We start from the raw sequence: 21,290 nt of genomic DNA on the forward strand, positions 1-21,290 counted from the left end.
TTCAGCCCAGACTTCATAAGATTGCGTGTAAAAGGAAGACAGGTCCAGAAGCACATCTGCGATCACAAGAACAAGTTAGTGGGGATTAATCTGAGCTCCCATCTTACAGAAAGATAGTCTGCAGGCTGGAGGCCGAACTTTCCAAGTTTGGCTCAGGAAAAACATGGAGAAGCAGCACAAAGAGCTTAGAATGATGAAAGCATGTGGGGTTAGAGTCTGAGGAACAATAAAAGAATTACGCCAAATGATTACCTGATTTAAGCATCAGAATTGGACGACCCTGAGAAACTCTCTGGAGAACATACTACAGACTGTTGCTTCTCTAGAGAATGTTGAAATTTTAGATAAGACCAGGATGTTTTTGTACACTACTTGTACTTGAAATTTTTCTTAAGTGGCTCAAGCTGTCCCATGGTCATGACACATGGGATCCACGTATGTTCCTTAGATTTGAAATAGATTAAGTGATTAATTCCTGGTCACAGAGTGTAAACTAGGATTAAAGAGGCACAGTATTAACTGTGCCTTGAAAGTAGGAAAGACAAGAGTGTATACAAAGGGCGATATTGTCCACTTGGATGATAAGAGTGGACCCCAGTGTATTTTCATCTTCTGAGTATTTATTTCTCGGTGGAACCCACAATGGTCCCTGGCTTTCTGTTGCTCAGGATTAAAAACAAACTTTTGGTGATTGTCCGCCAATCTTCCTGCCAAATGATCACACCCTACAAGTCTTGATCTGAAATAAAACACTTCTGTCTCCAAAAATCCACTCTTCCAAGTATATCAGCCACCCCACTCCTCACCCCCGTGTTCCTTTTGCCTGTCTCCAAGTTTCTGCACATTTGACTCAGAAACATGAAAGGTTTTCTTCTGCCCTCCCAGCATGCCCTGATCTTTCTTTAAATGAGAACTGAAGGCTATATCTTACAGAAAACCTCCCCCAATTAAATACACATTAATCTCTCTTCCAGTGTACTGTCATTTCTAGGGCTGAGTGAAACTTCGTTCACACTGATATAGATTGAACGTAGCTATATTTTGGCAAGTTTTCTGCCATTCAAAGGTGATCTTAAAAATACATAACACATCTGTTTGCATATAGAAATAAAATAACGAGAAAGAGTGCTATGTTGTGCAGTAGGTTATTAGTACTTATTAAGCTATAGACCATCTGGTCAAATCCAACTCTTCATGAAGAAGACTTTAATACCAGAGTTTCTCAACTGTGTCACTGTTAGCATTTTGGACAGGATAATCCTTTGCTGGGTGGGGGGCGGGGGCTGTGTTATCCTTGGTTTTGTAGGATGTTTCCCAGCATCCCTGGTCTCTATGCACTAGACGCCAGGAGCACCCCTTACCTAGTCATGAGAACCAAAAATGTCTCAACACGTTGCCACATGTCCCCTGGGGGCAAAATCACCCCAGGTTGATAACCAGTGATTTCAACCTACTTATTGAAAAAGTCGCTTGTTTTGAATACTTGTTTTTTGTTTAGAAGATGAAAAGGGAAAGACCTGTTAACAAAAACCTCTGGGCTTCCTCAGAAGTTGGTCTTTCCACCAAGATATGGTTGCGGACGCTCATGAAATATACTAGCAATGTTCGTATGTGCGCAACACTTAATCTGTGGACGTGTGGAAAGAATTATACACTCAACCTGTAGAGACTGTTACATCAGGTTATTTTTACTTGAATGTTATTTTTCTGTTGAGAATTTTATTCTCTAGTCAGGTCAGGTTTTTTTTCTCCTTCCTATTAATAAAATATGAAGTCCTTTATTAATAAGTTCTGTAGTAACTAAAATCAGGGTCTACAGTACAGATAGTGTACAAAAACATCCTGGTCTTATCTAAAATTTCTACATTCTCTGGAGAAGCAACAGTCTGTAATATGTTCTCCAAAGAGTTTCTCAGGGTCGTCCAATTCTGATGCTTAAATCAAGTAATCATTTGGCGTAATTCTTTTATTGTTCCTCAGACTCTAACCCCACATGCTTTCATCATTCTAAGCAGTTTGTGCTGCTTCTCCATGTTTGTTCCTGAGCCAAACTTGGAAAGTTCGGCCTCCAGCCTGCAGACTATCTTTCTGTAAGATAAGGGCTCAGATGAAATCATCGAAGCAGTATTTCAATCTTATAAACCTATATCTTGACCATACATTCTATACAAACATGTGGCTGATCATTGCTCTATGAAAATAATCTTTCCCTCCACGTTATTAAATTGTGATACAGAGACATGCTGAAGTTATTGTCTGAGTCAGGAGGAATAACTCGCAGCTCCAAGGTACTGAACTGGGTGACTGAGAAACAGGAAGGAGCCCTACTGATAACACCAGCACTGGCCTCCTCACCTTTGTATTTTACCAGGGCACCTGTGCCAAGGTTAATCAGATGGGATGGGGTCAGGCAAGAGAAGGAGAGAAGAAGCAGTTTTCTGCCATCCTCTCTAGGCCACCGTGGACCCTGACCTCTGCTCTCTGCCAGGGAGAGAGGACAGCAGCTGTGTATAACTGATAGGCATTAAATGGTTAGAAATCCCAGTGAAATTCTTCCAGTTAGAGAACATTGCATGCTGACATCTTAAACAGAAGATTGCACATTGCACAAATAAATTCAAAATATTTTATTCAACAAAAGCATAGGAAATAGTCAAGAGCATTAAAGGGAATAATTAGAAGATGGTGGAGAGAGTGATAGTGATACAGGGATATGAGAGAAAAAAGCTGAGTGTCGATGGCAACAAAACACGGGAGAGAAAGAATAACATGCATCAATTCCAGTTAGCATTCATATATGTGGTATTTTTAAGTAAGAGTCAGGGCTGCTTAGTAAAAAACTTATGGCAGAGAAATAGAACCAGAGTCCAGCTCTGTCCCTTAGAAGCCTGGTGACCTTGAGCAAGTTGCTTCATCTCCCTGAGGTTTTCTTCTCCATCGATGATGTGGGTATCTTTATCTCTGTGGTCCAGTACCCTACACAGTGTGAGGCATGTATTAACACGCTTAGTAGATTTGTTGAATAAACGCATGACAACAAAAAAATAGGTGTAGCCAGAAGAAGTCTGGACTATATCTCTACTGACCAAACTTCCATGTATAAACACGAGGACCTGGGGTCATGAAATCTGCTTCTTCTGGTTGAACAATACGTCTCTGGAAATTAAGTAGTTGAAACTGTGTAAATTCATTCATTGGGTTATATTTGCTTCCTGTCTCTTTTGTTATTGTTGTAACCTGCCTTTAACTTTCTTTTTTCTTTTATTATGTTCAGTTAGCCACCATGTAGTACATCATTAGTTTTTGATGTAGTGTTTAGTGATTCATTAGTTGCATATAACAACCAGCCTTTAATTTTCATTTAAAGGTTCCCACACATTAAATTTTATCTCTTCATTTCTTTCTGCATCTCCAAGCAACTGTCAAGGGCAATTTTCCTTTTGCCTGAAGAAAAGACCTTAGTATTCCTTTAGTGCAGTCTGTTGCTTTTGACTTCTTTCAATTTTTATCTTCTGAAAATGTCTTTATTTCACTTTCAATTTTGAAGGATATTTCATGCGATGTAGAACTCTAGGTAGGAACTATTTCCTTTAAATGCTATCATATATTCCATTGTTTTCTGTGATGCCATCTGCCAATTATTTTTGTTCCTTTTAAGATGCTCTATTTTTTCTTCATTTCTGTTTTTCAGAAATCTTACTATGTTAAGTCAAGGTGTGGTTTTTCCTTTTATATAGTGCTTAGAATGCATGGTGTTATAAATCGTGGGTCTTGATGTCTTGCCAATTTTGGAAAATCCCACATTATATTTTATTCAAATATTGCTTCCACTGTGTTTTCTCCTTTCTCCTTTTCTGTGCCTCTGATTGCAGGCGCATAGATCATTCACCAGATCCTATAGGTCTCCTTTTCTAAATTCTTCACCCTTTGCTTCTATGCTTTAGTCCTGCATATTTTCTTCTGACCTATTTTGCACTCTATCATTTTTCTGTCTTCAGCTATGTTTAAACTACTATGGAACTTTTTCATTGAGTTGTACTTTGCAGTTGTAGAATATCCAGGAAATTCTAGTTCTCTCCTGAAAGTTTTGTTTTTTAACTTCCTGAACATATTAAGCATAATCATTTTCTAAATTTTTTTCGGTGTTCCAAAATTCTTTGTTTATGCACCACATCCAATGATCCATGCAATACATGCCCTCCACAATGCCCACACCAGGCTCACCCATTTTAATGTCAGTTTCTGTGGGCTCTACAACCAAATCTCCTGTAGATCAGTTTCTATTGCCTGTTGTTTCTCCTTATTTACAGTGTCCTCTTCTTGGTGTCCACTTACACCTGGTTATTTTCTGAGTGTCAGACGTTGTGTATGAGATTTGTAAAAATAGTTTGAGACACTGTTTATGGCTCACGTCTAAGCTGGGACGCTCAAGATCAGGGACTGAGCTGGTTTCAGTTTCTGTGAGGATGAGTCTACTTCTGATTCTCCCTTTCTCCTAGAGGATAGCACATAAAATCCCAACCCAAAGTCCAGAGTCTGGGGTATTTATCCATATCACCTTTTAGCAAACTCTGGTATCCAGGTTCCCATCACCCTGTGAATCTGGTGGATGTTTGTTCAAGTTTCAGACTGAATTGCCTCTTTTAATAGCTGCAGATGTCATAAGCAGAAAAATTAACCTCCACTTCTGGTATCACCATGGGCTTCCTTTTCTACCCGAGTCATGGTCCTATAATTCTTCCTTATTTTGGAAACTCTGCATTGTCTTCAAATAGAATTTTTATACGTTTTACACACCTTCTCTAGTTGTTTTCAGTGGGAGGATGAGTACAGATGATTCAGAGCATCATCACCAGAAACAGAAATTTCCCATTACCATTCCAGCAACTTAATGACTTTGTATTATCATTTCCTGTGGTTCCTGTGTCAATTTTGTAACTATTCCCCTGGGGTAAACACATAGATATTTTCTGACTTTTCAATATGAACTATGCTAAGTGTCTTTCTGCTTATATCTGTGCATGCTTTTTCTGGTTATTTCATTTAGATTAGTTCTTAAGAGTAGAATTATTGAATCAAATATATGTACATTTTAAAGGAGTATTATAACTATTTCCAGATTGCTCCATGAAAGGCTGTACCAATTTACACTTGTACCAGCTGCGCATGAAAGTGCCCATTTCTTAGCACTTCACCAACGCTGGAATATCATACTTTAATAAGCCTGGCACAGCCCCAGGTAGCTACCAGCTTAGGCAAAAGAGGGATGACTTTTAAAGTTCTCAATAATTTGAAACTATGGGTCAAAATTCATAAAATAAATCAATAAGTAAAATAACAAGGCCTGAAGTTAAAAAATATATATAAGTAAGTGGTTGTAGGATGGGGAATGTAATGTAAGAGCAGTTGATAGGGTAAAGAGGATGGGGAGTGCAGTGAATGAAATGAAATGTAATGTAGTCCTGAATCAAATTTATAGACCTTGACGGTAAAAATCAAGGAGGTCAAGGAATCTCACCAAACTCTAAATTAGGTGGCTTACATCTGAAATATTACAACCACGGTTGCATTTTAAGAACCTGACCCACTTGACATTCCAGAATAGAGTCGCACAATGGCGATTGGTCTCTAACCATATCAGGTAGAGAACAGTGGAAGGAGCAGGGGTGTGTAGTTCCTGCAAAATGTGTATTTGGGGGAAGGACCAATAATTTTGCCCAACTTTGAAAATGTAGTTTTTTTCAACAGGATATTTAAAATTAAGGAATAGGAAGTTACCTGCCAAGTATTTTATTTTCAAAATCGATTTGGCACGTTTCCTGAGGATTCTCACAAACAGGAAGGGATATGAGCCTGCTGTTCTCTCCACCCACTGCCATCATGGAACCTACCTGCCAGGACTTTGAATCATTTATAGCAGACACGGTGTGTAGATGCATGGTTTAACCATGGAGTGTTTGTGTTTTAACCTGTTATTCCGTGCTTTATCACTCTGGTTTCTTTTTAGCTTTTATTGTCAGATGAAAAGAGATTGGCTTGCCTTCTGTCCCCTCCACATTCCATGGTTTTGTTTTGTTTTCTTGACAAACAGCACCCTTCTGGATAGGTAGGTAGGTAGGAAAATAAATAAATAAAGCGCAAGTGGAATGGCGGTGGGAACGTGTGTGTAGTTTTGTGGGGAGGAAGAGTCCCCTAGAGTTATTGAGAAGGGATTCGCTAACCTTCCTTTTCTTAGTAAATAGCTGTGACTGACCATTTGAGTGAGGTTCTTGTGAATAATTATTTTTTTCAACAATTCCAGTAGAAGAATGAAAATAAATACATCTCTTTGTGTGTTTTTGTGATAAGATGTTATGGTTTATATCAAAATGGAAACTAGATTGTAAGAACAGGAATGTTTGCTGCATTAGCAGGCAAAAATGTGTTTTTGGACGAAGGAAGCAGAAGTGTGATCAATATGAACGGCGGTGTGGTGTCCTCCTTGTCGTGCGTCACACGGGGTGCTCCCCGGGTGCCAGCCCTGTCCAGCTGTTGACATAAACCATGCCACTTAATCCTCCCAGCTGGCATTGTTATGACTTACAAGCAAGGAAATGAGCTCAGAGAGGCTTCACTGTGACTAAGTCATGGAGATAGTTAGTCATGGGTCTCGGATTTGACCTCAGGACTTGCGATCCGAGTTTACTTGGGGAGGTGAGGAAGCTATAATGAGAAAGTGAGTTCTGCTCAAAGGGGAAGCTTCTGGTGGGCTTAATTGGCCACTTCCCCTTGTCTTCCACTAAACACAGATTTTCTATTTATAAAAATGAGCAGGAAAGCTTTTACCTTAAACCTGATAACTGTGCAGCAATTTTTACATTTCCTTATTTCAGTGTGCCTGAGTAAGATCTTGTTTTATACTTAAGAAAAATATAGACACACACCACTTTGTTTATACAAAATTTCTTCTAACTAGTAACTCCTCTGAAATCTTTTCTGAACTACTTTCTTTGAAATTATTACAAGTAAGATTTTTCAGCAGGATTTTGGGTATCCCTATATGACATTCTGTCTCTAGAAAGCAAGGGGATTTGGGCTTTCCTTGGTTAAAAGTCTGTGGGTCAGTCATAAATTATTCATACCTATGTGTTATATCGGTTTAGCTGAGTTATCTCTTTTTTTCTCTTTCACTTTTTGTCAGGTCAACATTACTTAGTTTTAATGCCCAGGTAAGTTGACTATTCATCCAGCTTTGGATAGTTGTTGTAAGGTAGCTGATAGTAGTGTAGCCACTCTTTCCTCTTCCCACAGGACTGGGAGGGGGCCCTGTGCACTCCTGGCTGTCCTCCCAGAGGCAGAGCCATGGCCGGCCCCAGTGATGGAAATGATAGCACTGACCGTGAACTTCATTTTCCATATCCACTTGAAGGCAGCCAGTATTGTCCTGGTAGAAATCCTACAGTTTCCACGGTGGCCCTCTCAATGCTGCCTCATTTACACTCTTATGATTTACTCTAAGATGGGCTAAGGGAGGCCCAAAGTAGATTAAGGATCTGATGGTCATCCCTGTGTGATGTTTCCAGACTCATTCCTGGCAAGGACTAGGTTTTCTATTTTGGTTTGAAAATTGTGTGTATCAAGGATGAATTTAAATACCTCACTCTGTCAACACACTATCAACAACAAAATAGCCAATATATTCATTTGTTCAGCAAAATAAGGTATTTAATAAACTTAAGCTTTGTAGCAAGGGTCATGATCGGCTAGCAGGGCAGATAGCCTATACTTAAGACATGTAAATATTCGATGAAGGAGTGAGTCGGCAATGCTGTTTGACGTGTTGATCAGGGTAATCAAATAAGCATTCGTTTTGTATTTTGTGTGTTCAAGAAGGCAGTGCTCGAGGCATCTCGATGGGTTGAGTTGGGTCAGGCTTCAAGGAGCTTATAGCCCTGTGAGCATAAAGCCGGTGGACAGAAACCGCTGTACCCCAGGCAGAATGTGGATGTGTAGTCTCAAGTGAAGAGAAGAGGGTTCTACCTGAGCTGCCAGGTCAGGTGGATCAGGAGCATCTCAGGAACCCTAGGGGATGGGGCAGAGTTCAGCAAGTGGAAGGGAAGGCAAGAAAAGAAAAGGCGTGCTCCTCCAGCCTCTCCGTGGTTCCCACAGACGTCCTCTTTCTGTCCTCACCCTGTCTCACTTCAGACCAGAGACTCGAGTGAACTCGAATGCCACCGGGAGCCAGGCAGGTGCTGTGAACGGAGGAGGCCAGCCAGGCATAAGACGGTAGATTACTTCTGCCCCGTGGCCCCCGTGGCCCCCGTGGACAGACACACTAGGGCATGGCGGGCTAGGAAAACTGGCAGCTTCTCTTTAGTTTCAGCCAGTTGTCGCCACCTGATGCGCAAGCTCAGGGCTGCCATTTCCCCCCGATTCTTCCCCTCCAAGAAGCTTCATGTCCAGATTTGTCTGAGAATTCTCCTGACTGTTAGATGTTAGCAACTAACTCAAACTGACGACAATGAGTGCGCATAGTTGGGGCCAAACCATGGAGAGTTGCCGGCTGAGGGGACCACGTGAATTACCACCCTGTGAAACCACCCTTTCCTAGCCCAGCAGTGTTGAAAACATGGTGCCCACATGGGCAGAGTCAGCATCACCTGGGAACTTGCTAGAATTGCAAATGCCAGGGCTTGGTCCCTGAACTGTGGAAAAAGAAACTCTGTGATAGGCCCTGCTGTCGGTGTCAATAAGCCCTCCAGGTGGTTTTGGTGCTCACTCAGGTTTGAGAATGTTTTTTTTACATTTTTTATTGGCTGGAAAAAAAAATCCAGAGAAGAATAATATTTTATGATACGTAAAATTATATGAAGTTCAGATTTTAGTTTCCATAAATAAAGTTTTACTGGCATATAGCCTCGCTTGTTCATTTACCTTTGGTTTCTGGCTGTGTCTGCACTGCAACAGCAGAGTCGAAGCTTCGAGGCAGGGACCCTGGGGCCCATGGAACTCAAAGTGTTTATTTAAAATATGGATTCCTTATTATCTGGCCCTTGCCAGAAAATGTTTGTCAGCCTGCTCCTACACAGGGAAGAGGTGTGGAGGTGGTGGGGTTTTGGAATCCAGGTCAGGTTGGTAGGGTAGATTCCAGACCAAGGACAAGAGAGAACTCTTGAGACATTGGTGCAAAATCGTGGTGCAAAATCGTGGTTTATTAAAGCACGGGGACAGGACAGGACCTGTGGGCAGAAAGAGATGCTGCCCGGGGTTGAGAGGGGGGGCTGATTAGATATTATGCAGTTGGGGGAGGTAAGGAAAAAGGGGGGTTTCAAGAAAGAACTTTCATATGCTAAAGAAGACTCACCGGATACCTGAGTCCTGGCCATTGTCAAGTTAAGATTGTTTACCCCTCCAGGAAGGCATTAACAAGAAGGTAGTTGGGAACTTCCTGGAGGAACGTTACACTCTGTCCCTTCAAGAGTCTGTAGATGGGCTGCAGGTTATAAGGACATTTAATTGTATTTACGCTCCCTTCTGGAAGCTAGGTTATTGACGGAAATGCTTTGTTCTTGGAGATTGCTGAATTTGTAAACTGAGGGAGACTCGGGTCTTGCAGGGTTGTGGTCTCTATAGGTTAACTAGTTGTTTTTCCTTTCCTTAGATTAGGGCAGCATGAGTGCAGGAGGAATTGGGGGTGGGGAGCGGGGTTGTGGGGTGTCATCTTCTGCTTTGTCCTCAGCTTGCCTTCTGTTCCCTCATCAGAGGGAGAGTCAGGGCTGCTGAGGAAGTTCCCCAGCATGTCTTAGTCAGGATGGAGGAGAGAAGTGTAATTAAGCCATGCAGTCCTAGAGCAGCCAGAGAACAGTGTGGACATGGGCTGTGGAGGGGGTGGCCAGAGCAGAGCTGGGTGGGGGCCACCAGCAAGCACAGAGTCACAGAGACGCGTTGGGGTAGGGGGGAGAAGCCCAGAGTTGGGCCACTAGCTGGACGTGGGACCAAGAGGAAGGAGGGAGTCAGAGGAGGGGGTCTTCTGAGGATGATTGCAACAGCACGGGTGGGGGCGTCACGGGATGCGGAATGCGCTCAGCAGGGGAGAGGTGAGACCAGAGTGGTTTTCTCTCTTGGACAAGACTGGTGGGGCATTTGCAACCCATCTGGGCTTAAGAGAGAGGTCGGAGCCGGGGATTTGGAATTGGGAACCTTCAAAATAGAGGACAGTCGGCCATAAGTGTCACTAGATTGACGACTGGTTGGTTTCACTAATATTTTTAACAGGATGAGAGTTGGACTTGAATTTTCCTTCAGGGGAAAAAAAAAAAAAGTGTACCAATTGAGGATCTCTTTGTCCCAGAACAGAGCTAAGTTGAGGAAAGAAAACGATATCCTCCAGAGGATAAAGTCCTGCGCGCCCAGGGAAGGGAGGCTCACATGGCAGTGCCCAGAGGCTACTTGAGTCTCTGGCTTGCTCTTCCTGCCTGCTACCACCCCAGCCCACAGCCCCGGCCCCACCGTCCTCCTCCTGACTGGGAGCAGCTTCTGCTCTATCTGACGCTTCTTTGCTCCTGCTGCTCCCACGTCCTCCTGATTCTGAGGTTCAAACACCCCAAGAATCTGTGTGACAGGCACGTGATAGGGAGATCTGGTGAGAGTCCCACTCCAGTTTTTTGTCTGAAGTTGTGAAATGCAAATTCTCCTAGATCTCTGCATGGCTTCCAGCGAGGGTTTTCATGGAGCACTTAGAGCGTGTTTTATATTTAAAAAAAAAAAAAAAAAAAGCAATTAGCTGTAATTCTGTTTGTAATAGAAAAACTTGTTTGCTCTGGGCTTTCGTTAGGACGCAGTGACTCTGCAGTGCCTCTGATCGATAGCAGGGTTATTTTTTAAAGGGCTTATTATATTCTGCTAATGTTTATTTGGAAGAGATTACAGTGATGCTTTATAAATGGCCCTCAGTCAACATATAAATGGGATATTCTCCCCGGAAGACAGCTTGCGTGCAAACAAACCAGCAACTTAAGCTATTAACTTCCTCTGACTGACAGTTTTGAAATGGTGTTGTAGAAAAATATGGTACATGAATGTTTCCAGACATCAAATTAGTTAGATAAATGAACTTGGAATTGAAAACCCAGCTTTCCAGTTAATAAACAGAGTGCATGTTATTCTACGGCTGTGTGTTTCAAGATGTGACAAGTCATTCCAAACAGCAGTGCTCTGTGCTGCTTTCTAATAGTATGCCCTGATATCAGTAAGCCAATCTCAGAAAGTGCTTCCTTTAGAATATTTCACCTCAAAACGAAGGGCATTCAGTGTCTTGTGTGGTATCTCCGGGGGTCCTGCAGAATCTTCTGTCCCTTCTATACCTATGATCAGACAGGTGTAAGATCTTCCCAAATGGAACTAGGTCATACTGGCTTATAACTTTAGGCCCCCAATTGACGAATATATAATATTTATATTTGAGAACTTATTAACTTAAAAAACCTTACTTAGGGCGCCTGGGTAGCTCAGTCCTTAAGCATCTACCTTCAGCTCAGGTCAGGATCCCAGGGTCCTGGGACCAAGTCCTACCTCACGCTCCCTGCTCATTGGGGAGCCTGTTTCTCCCTCTCCTGTTCCCTCTGCTAGTGCTCTCTCTCTCTCTGTCAAATAAATCAATAAAAATAATAAGAAGAAGAAAAAATAAATAATAAATGAAATCTAAAAAAAGAAACACCAAAAAGCCTTATTTAGATCTAAATTCAAAAGACCCAAGAGAGTTGCGATTTGGATAAATGGCAGTAAACAACACATGACAGGGCATTTGTCGCAGTCGCTCTGTGAGGGAGTGGTCTCACTGTGATGGATGTCTAGCGCAGACCAGCGCTTTCCATTTATTGTCCATGATGGTTTCCCAACAGACGTTTTCCCCTTGGAATCTCATAGCGACCTCTCCCGAGTCCATCCGATTCCTGGTGCTGCTGTGACAAACGACCGCACCTTAAGTGGCGCAGAGCAGTGCTCGGACCAGTTCTCGGGTCTGAGGATCAGAAGTCTGGTTGTGTTTATGCTTCAGATCTCGCCGGGGTGACAGCAAGCACTTCACAGGACAGCTGGTTTTGGTGGAGGCACTGGGGCAGGATCTGTTTCTGGCTCATTTGAGGTGTGGACAGAATCCTGCTCTTGGAGGCCGTAGGGCTGGGTGTCAGGGTTCTTGCTGGCTCTGAGCTGATGGCCATTCCCAGCTTCTCGAGGCCGCGGCACGTTACATCTCTCTGACCCCAGCAATGAGAGGTTCTGGGCTTTCAAGGAGCCTCATCACTGCACTGGGTCCCTCTGAGTAATCCAGGATAATCTTCCTCTTTCAGAGTCCTGCCCTTAGTCACATGAGTAAAGTCCCTTTTTCCAAGTCAGGTAACATGTTTGCAGGTTCCAGGGGTGAGGACGAGGCCTCGTTATTCTGCGACTGGCCAGCGGTCCTCTGGTCTGAGTGGCAGCTTGCAGCCAGTCCGAGGGCAGATCTCCAGCCCCTGCTCCCACCGCCCCACCGCCCCCTCATGTTTGCAGCTTCCTAGGTGGAAAAACACCATTTCTAAGATGAAATTAAATAGCTCATTTTTAATTTAAATTTATTATTCCTTTGCAATCAAAGAAAGAGAAATTGTTACCTATGTGCAAACTTCCAGAGTAGGATGCCCTTAGGAGAAGGACTCAGTGACCTTCTGCGGTGTTGGAGGTGGTTGGAGGATGCAGACGTGGAGCTGGGCCCTGGCACCCAGCCCGGGCCTTCTTCACCTGACAGCGGTCCCCATCACAGGTCCCATCGCTGGAGCTGCAGACACTGAACACTCATCAGGGGCCAGTCCCCGTCGGTGGGGACGATGGACACGTGGTGCCGGGGCTGTGGATGGCTCTGTGAGTTGTTCGGGTGCAGGGCTGATGGGAAAGTCCCGTTGTAGCCACTGGCCTCCTGCCTCAGGTGTCCTGCTGTGCCGGCGCCATCAGCAGGCAGAGAGGTCAAGGATGATGTATTCTCTCCTTCAAAGAGACATGTCTGAAGGCAGAAGAGGAGAGGGGACAGCAGAGATCTGAGGACGTGGTGCTGCAACCGGGTGGGGTCTGGCGTCTGCTCAGCCCCGCTCAGAGGCGAATTGCCGTGGTCTGATCTTGCCACACTGTCACCCCATGGTTTTGTCCCCAGAGGTACCATGTCACCACTCAGTCCTGCTCCCAGGCCGCCATGTCACTGCGCATCTGGAATATGGTCCCCACACCCGGGACAGTTAATAACCGATAAGTTATTACCGGCAAAACAAGTCTTCCTCGAATCCCTCCTTCTCGGACTTTGCTCAGCACCCGCCCCCCGCCTGACATGGCTCTGATTCCTGCCTCTCCCTGCCCCGGCTCTGATGGTCGGCCTCACACCGCACAGTGACTGACACTTGATCACATGCCCTCCTCCTCCTGCCACCCGCTCTATGCCCCTCTGCCCTGATTTGGATTCTTTATCACTAAGGTCCAAAGACACTGAGCAGGAGGAGCAGGAGGGTGCCAGGAACGAGACATTCTTGTCAGTCCCAAGTATAAATGTAAAGAATTCGGCTTCCAGGAGCCCTTTCCCCAGAGGAACGGAATGTAAGTCATAGTCAAAGCCCAGTTCCTTGTTCAGTGTACAGGGATCCTCTGTATGGCCACTTGGGCCCATGAGGGACATCAGCCTCCAGGGGTAAAGCAGGCAGCCCACGGGGGTCAGAGGAGCAGACTATAGGCTTCTGCTTGGGGATAGCTCCCACGGGGTAGGAGAGTCCCGATGTCTCTTTCATACCTTCTGAATTGACGTGTGTGGCTTTGGAGTCTCTTTGCGACCCCTCAGACTGTGATCCTTCTGCTACTTCCGATAGCCTCTGGGTGCTGTTTCCATCATCCCGCAGATGTTGCTTAGTGCTCCTGTTCTGGGTGTTGGGGCCAGAATGTGGAGCGAGGCCAGAAAATCCCTCCGCCCGCAAAGTTTCTGTTTTCCTAGGCGATACACAGTCAACAGGTAAAATAGACACACCAATAAATGATCACAAATGAGGAAATCTAGGGTGGGTGGGAGCTGGGTGTGCAAGAGCAGAGCCCCACTAAGATGGCCGCCACTTCTCTGAGGCAGTGATGTCCAGCCTGAGACCTGGCAGTGGAACCCAGGGATGACCTCCATGCGCAGGGTCATCAAGTGGAGAGGCCTGGAAGCTGGCCGGAGCTTAGCCAGAGCCAGCTCAATGATATGCTGAAAGTCTGGTAAACAGAGGCCAGATTTTTCATGGTCTGAAGGCCATGGTTTTATTCTAAGTATGATGGGCCACTGATGAAGGTTGTTTTTCTTTTTTTTTTTTTAAAGATTTTATTTATTTATTTGACAGAAAGAGCGAGATCATAAGTAGACAGAGAGGCAGGCAGAGAGAGAGGGGGAAGCAGGCTCCCTGCCAAGCAGAGAGCCCGATGCAGGGCTCGATCCCAAGACCCTGAGACCATGACCTGAGCCGAGTGCAGAGGCTTAACCCACTGAGCCACCCAGGCGGCCCTGATGAAGGGTTTTTAAGAGAGAGCATTGTCACTGGGCTAGCTCTCCGCCAGAGCCAGTACTGATTTGATTTTCTCCAAATTCCTCTTTGGAATGGATGGAGGGGACATAAAATAAAAAATGAGTTTTAGATGTGTTAATTTTGAGAAACCTGCATTGTAGGGTTTTCCAGCTTGCTTTCTATTAAGGCATGTTGTCGCTGTCCTCTTAAACCTAGTAGTGAGCTCCAGGAGGGAACAGATTCTGCTTCAGAATTAGCCACTGTCGTCAGCCAGAGTGGACGGTGCCCGGGGGACTCCGAGCCCATCATGTACAGATGCACATGGGGGATGTATGGATGAAACATGGCAATGTTTCAATGAATAAATAAGGCTTTTTAAGATGTTTTGGCTAAAACATCTAGTAATGTAAAATGAAAATAAAAAAATTTTCTGCAAATATAAGCATTAGTGGTCACTCCAGCAGCCACAGGATAAGAACTCTGAGCGTCACACATGCTGGCGGTGGTGGGGCGGTGAGTTTTGTCATGGGAAGGCGGAAGCAGGCTGAAAATCTGTAAACCCCTCATGTCACGATAACTGAAGGAGAGTCCGCACTAAAGATAATCCAACATGCTGACCCTCAGAAACCTTAGAAACGACATTACCTATATTTCAAAACAGTTTTTACCTGAGATTAATATGGGCCATTCTGCATATTTTAACAAGGTGTTTGCTAAGGTCAGTTTCTGTCAGAAAAAAAATTGTCAATGACTCATGAATAAACATTATCATCATTTATGTAGTAAGTAATAGGCCCCAAGCCAGGGACACCCCATTATGGCACTGCAATGCCTTTGCCCCTTCCTGTGCTATCCTGCAGTTAATTCATTTTGCCCTCGCGCAGTTCCACAGTGTGCGCATCTTCCCGGCTGTGGAGCTGGCCACTCATATTAAAGTGGTAATCAAGATTGCCTCTAAATAGTCATAGCAATAAATGACTCCCCTGTGCCCCACGAATGCCACGGCTGTAGTCTGAAGCACGTATCTAGTGCTGGAGAGAGATCTAGTTATTTCAGAGTCCCTCCAATGCAGTTATCTTAATACTGTTTTTCTGCTTGAAAAATTAGATCTCTCTGAGCTTCCGGTATCAACGTCCGAGATGAGTGAGTCTGGGTCAGAACCGACCGTGATCTTTGAGAGAATAACCTAGAAGCCAGGGTGGGAGTGGACTCGGCAGTGGACCCGGCGTCATATTTTCTCTCCTGTGATTCCTTTCCTTCTGGGGGCTCACTGCAACCTTATTTCAACTTCATGATCTGGTTCAGACTTTTTCTAAGTTGCTGAAGATGGCTGTTTTTTAAAGACAAGGAAACACCAAGGATATGGTGCTGTGTATCATTCCACCCATCAGAGAAGAAGCAGTCAGAGGCATCCCTACATCTTTGAGAAGCTACGTGGATTGACTAGAGAGATTTTGTAGCCAACATGGGTGAAATAATTTAAAGTCAAGTTTGGGGGACCCCCAATTACACAGATTAAAGGAAAGCAAGACAACATGAAAGAACTCGCAGCTAATTAATAAATCACTTGTACACATCTGCTCAGAATTCCAGTTAAGTAGAGAGTGCTGGGCAGATGGGCTGTGGTTGACCTCAGAGGGAGCGCAGGGCAACTGAAGGTCCCAGAAACGGGTGGTGGGGTCCTGGCTGCAGCCTTTCTTGGCAGAACTACCTGAGCACAGCCCCTGGGGGAGGATGCCCACATAGTTTCCTTGAGGAGTTCACAAGAGGAGGGGCCTTAGAAGAAACCAACCCTGCTGTACCTTGACCTTGGGCTTCTAGCTTCCAGAACCATGCAAAATAAATCTCTGTTCATTAAGCTACCCAGCCTGTGGCATTTGGTTATGACAGCCTAGCAAACTAATGCAAGGGACTTCTCAGATTCTGGTAATGTTTTGATTTTTCAGCTGAGTGATAGGTACTCTAATAATAATTATTTTTTAAAATTGTAGTGGGGAGCCTGGGTGGCTCAGTCAGTTAACCATCCAGCTTTTGATTTCAGCTCAGGTCATAACCTCAAGGTCATGAGATTGAGCCCCGTGTCATCAGGCTCTGCGTTCAGCAAGGAGTTGGCTTGAGATTCTCTCTATTTCTCCCTTTGACCTTCCCTCCCATAATAAATAAATATGAAAAAAATTTCAAATTAAAATTGTAGTGATACATTTTGTACATTCTTTCTTGGGTTTACTTTCCCCAGTGAAAAAGGTGGAATTAGAATAGTGCCAAAACATTTCTGGCCTATTGATTAGCATTGAATTGACTAAGCAAATGCAGTTCTTTAAGCATTCAATAAAAGACACAGTTCCATTTAGGTAATCAATATATCATGTTTAAGAAAAGGAATGCTATATTTAACCAGCACTAGTTTATTATCTTCGATGTATAAAAATCAGAAGAAAATGGAATGAATACATGCATTTAAACTGAGCAATCTAATGTAATTAGTGGTTTTGAATGAAAATAGCTCTCTGTTCTTTTTCCCCATTGATTTCTCCTGTACCATTAAATCCCAACTAAAATACACAGATAAGATCTTTTTTTGCCTCCCTAGGGAAAAATGTATTTGTTTGAAAGATGTTGACTTTGGAATATTATAACAGGTCCTGGAGGGACTTCCTGTGGAATTAGCACAAAAGGTCATGTTTTGACTAGCTGAACTGGGGGCGAGAGGTACTGCAAATATTTTATCTTTATTCACTAATATAATTGCCAGGATTCATCTTTAAAATGTGATACATGTTTCAGTATTTTAAGCAAAGACAATTTGTAATTAAAGGAAATTATTTACACACACACATATATAAAACAAATTCAAATATGCATACATGTACATACATCAGGCACATCTTGACAAAATATCTAGACATTTATTTGTTCTAATATTTTATTGTAAACTTAATAATCCCATTTTTTTCTAAGAAATCATGGATAAGTACAAGTTGCAAACCCTGGAGAGAACATTCTATGTGTATTTGTAATTAACTCTCGGTCTCAGAAAATATAAGCAAATTTGGGCAAAAGTCCCCCTGACAGACTTGATAGCAAATCTAGGACTTATAAGCACTTCTATGCACTATATTAAAATTTAAAGACATAATGTATGTCTAATGTTGCATAGGATAGAAATAGTAATATTTGAAAAATTCAGCAAACACTCAGAAACCTATAAAATTCTTAGAAACATCAGATAGTGCCCAAATAAGTCAATTACGGTGTGTGGTTTTTACAAGATCACTAGATGTTTGTGTCATCATTTGCTAGAATGAGTCCGTACAAAACAAGTTCTGTTTAAACCCAGAAAATACAGATAAGCGTTTCATTTATATGGAAATTTACCAGTTTAACTCTCAAGCTTAAGTAACTCCTTAAAAAATAATATCACTCATCAATTAAAATTGAGAAGAGTTTTCTTAATGTGCACTTAAAAAAACCCACTTGGGTTTGCACCTAATTATATCCCCTGAAGGCACCGATATTTAAAATAGTCTGTTACTCAGGCAGCAGTCGAATGATGCAAATCTTAGGTCTTTATTATTGACTCCAACCAGCTCAATGAAGATGGAATTGTCTGAACTTTCTGGGAAGGTAGGAATGTTGTCGCTCTACATTGCCCGACGGGGCTGCTTCTAGCCACATCTTGCTCTTGAGTCTGAAATGTGTCCAGGGAGACTGATAAACTGATTTTTAAATTTTATTTCAATTCATTTAAATGTAAATTCATATGTGGCTAACAGCTACCATATTCGACATCAGAAACTATCCAGATGTGCAAAGGGCAGCCATGAAAATGAAAGAAGCAGCATTTCGCCCTGTGTGATGCTGTCCCAGTCCCATGGCTCAAGGACACGCCTATTTTAACCTTTTCCCAAAACTCATGTGACTTCTGTTGTTAGGATTTTTGCTTAAGTTTCATTTCATTTGGACTAAGGTTGGATGTTGGAGCTTACACTCCATCTTCTCTCATAGTAACATGTGATTAGTTGATCCATAGTACAGATGAAACGCTATGTTGTAGGAAAAGTCTCTTGAACTCTTAATGCTGGAATACTGGAACACTACATATGAACATCTTATTTTCACAAGGATAAATCCGAAAGAACTTTCAGAGCAAAGGCAGGAAAACCCACACCAGCTGAGGGGGGCAGCACTGATTTCCTGCGGTGATGACTTATGAGCAGGGCTGAGCCACTGCGCGGCTCTCAGATGCAGCGCTGACCGCGGGGAGCCGGGCGCCCTTGACTTTGCGGTGCCAGCTCCACATGATGACCCAGCTCTCTTCTACTTGGCTCCTTTCAAGTCCCCAAGGAGCCTTAATTCCTGCCCTGGGCTTTGATGGCCTTTGGCCCTCCCTTAGTTTGCATCATTTGTGAATTAACCCCTTCTTTGCCCTTCACACATCCCCTGGTCCGTCAGGTGGCACTGCCAGTCTCCTGCCTGAGTGCTGGGGGACTGTCTTGACAGGTCAGAATGAAAATGCAGCGTTGGTTTTTAAAAAATCAATTGGTTTTTTAAAAAACTGAAATTTTCAGTTCCCCTAGTGAGAACTGCCCCGTGGATACATAGAACCCTTATTTGACACATGCTGGTCTGGATAAGGAGGGGCTGGAAGTGACTGTTCCCAGATCACTAGGGGTACACAGCAGGAAAGGGGATGGGAGGTTCACAGAATACCTTGGAGTTGGCAAGTAGAGTATGGCTTGGGTAAGGACTCTAAATGATTGGGCTCAAAGGTAGGAGGGTGGCGCACATGACCACCCTGGGTTAGTGGGAAGGGAACTTGTGTAAGGTTGTGAGTTGAGGGACATTGTCACATAGGTACATTTTCAGGGCAGGGCAAGAAACTCATTGGGATTTCCACGGCACAGCAGAAAGTGTACTTGCCTGCTTCCCACTGACAGATGGGCACACATGAGCTGGGTTCCCTGGAGCTCAGAGAAGAAGGAGTATGTTGCCTTGCGAGAAGGAGAAGAGATTGGTAGAGACATTTACCCTAGTCATTAATCCCTTCATTCACCAAATATTAATTGGGCTTCTATTACTTGTCTGATACCTTTGTGGACATAATAAGCAAGTGGACCCACAAATCAACATACTTAGTTACCACAAGTAGGAAAGAAGTTCTTCCTTCCACGAGGAGGGAAAGGATAGGAGACTGGCAGAAAGCTTGCCTGGGAAGAGGGGTATGCAATGAGATTGAGGAGCAAGGTAAGGGTTCCCTGACTTACTGACATCAAAGCTGGTACTGAGTTAGGGGAGTCTGAGGGGAAGCATTCCAGGCAGAAGGAACAGCATGTGCAAAAAATGAGCACTACAGAGGAGCTCGGTGTGTTTGAGTTGCTGGCAAGGTCCATGTGAGTGAGGACCAGAGCCGTGTGGGCACCACTGACCACGTTAAAGGGTTGGCATCTTATCGCTGGATACCAGTGCAGGCTCCTTATAAGTGCAGTTGGGTTGATGAAGAGGTAGTTTTGATGTTGAACTTCTGCTGCCATTGGAGAACAAATGGGAGGAAAGCAAAGGCAGATATGGAGGAACCCAGCTTAGGAGGGTGTTGCGGTATTCCCGATGCGAGGTGACTGTGCTTGGAACTGGAGTGAGGTGGTGGGGTGTACGACGTGATAGGAGCTGTGGTTTTGACAGCGACACTGCAGGACCTCCCATGGATGGAGAGGAGCTGGAGAGGGAGCAGGTTTCAAGCAGGACTTCACATTTCTGACGTGAGCAGTTGGGGAAGCGAAGGGGCTATTTATAGAGACAGGGAAACTGAGGGAGGAGGTCATTGGGGAGGTGGGGGTAGTCGAAAAGGATCTCGGGGCTCTGTGGCCAAAGGAAAGGGGTACAGGCCCCATTTGTGCCATCTAGGAGCGTGGTGCTTCCTCCAAACTCTGGTCCTGGTTGACCTGGTCTCCTCTACCCGGGATCTCAGAATGGTCCCAAGAAGAAAACTTATTTTTCTCTCCCTCCATCGAATATGTCTTCAGAACATTCAGATGTTGGCAAGTCAATGTGAAATGTGTTTCAGCTGATTTCTCTTATTTATCTTTCAGAATCATCCAGAAGTGTTGAATTTTCGAATACAACTGGGAAGCAAAGAACTGATCATACATCTGGAAAGAAACGAGTAAGTCACATTAATTCTTGGATACTGTGCCATGGGAGAAAGAAAGGAGCTGTGGGCTCAAAGTGCTGCGTAATCTACATTGGCATTTAGAGAAACAGAATGAAATGCACAGAGTCATAATCCCAATTTGGGCCTGAGGCTGGAATTAACTTGAAAAAAATGAAGTGGAAAATGAAGAATTTTATCACTCTAAGAAAAAGCTTTGTAAATCAGCAGGTTTTTCCTCATAGTTCTGATGTTTCTCATTTCCAGAGCCTGATTTGTCAAGGATAGAATTCAAGCATCTTCTGTTCAACTAACAGCGTTCCATAATTAGTTGACTTCTGGCAATTCCTGGCTTATATAAGGAGAAATAGCTTCAAATGAATAGAACCTCTTTTTTCCCTGAGAAATACCAAGGGTTTATTTATCTTTCAGAGCTTGCCTCCAGTGGTACAAAGTATTTATTTTATCTTTTTATTTAAAAATTTGACCTTTTTTTTTTTTGGCAAAATTATATGAATTTCCAAAAATGGTATTACTTTTTTTCCTGAAGCAGATGGATATTTTTACATATTTTGTATGACTTTCCAGTAGAAAACTGTCTGCTTCAAGGCATAAGGAACACA

General features: G+C 43.6%; 1 protein-coding gene across 2 annotated transcripts in view; it reads left to right on the top strand.

The window, feature by feature from the left end:
* ADAM12 (ADAM metallopeptidase domain 12) overlaps positions 1–21,290 on the top strand; it is a 331,503-nt gene that overhangs the window by 70,283 nt on the left and 239,930 nt on the right. For both annotated transcript variants that reach the window (XR_009353215.1, XM_059172861.1), the window contains exon 3: positions 20,609–20,682. Coding sequence is in view for 1 of the 2 variants with exons in the window: in XM_059172861.1 (XP_059028844.1) it covers positions 20,609–20,682 (74 nt within the window). In the remaining variant the exon portion in view is untranslated. The remainder of the gene's footprint in view (positions 1–20,608; positions 20,683–21,290) is intronic.

Source organism: Mustela lutreola, chromosome 4 (assembly GCF_030435805.1).
Source record: "Mustela lutreola isolate mMusLut2 chromosome 4, mMusLut2.pri, whole genome shotgun sequence".
NCBI classification, from domain to species: domain Eukaryota; kingdom Metazoa; phylum Chordata; class Mammalia; order Carnivora; family Mustelidae; genus Mustela; species Mustela lutreola.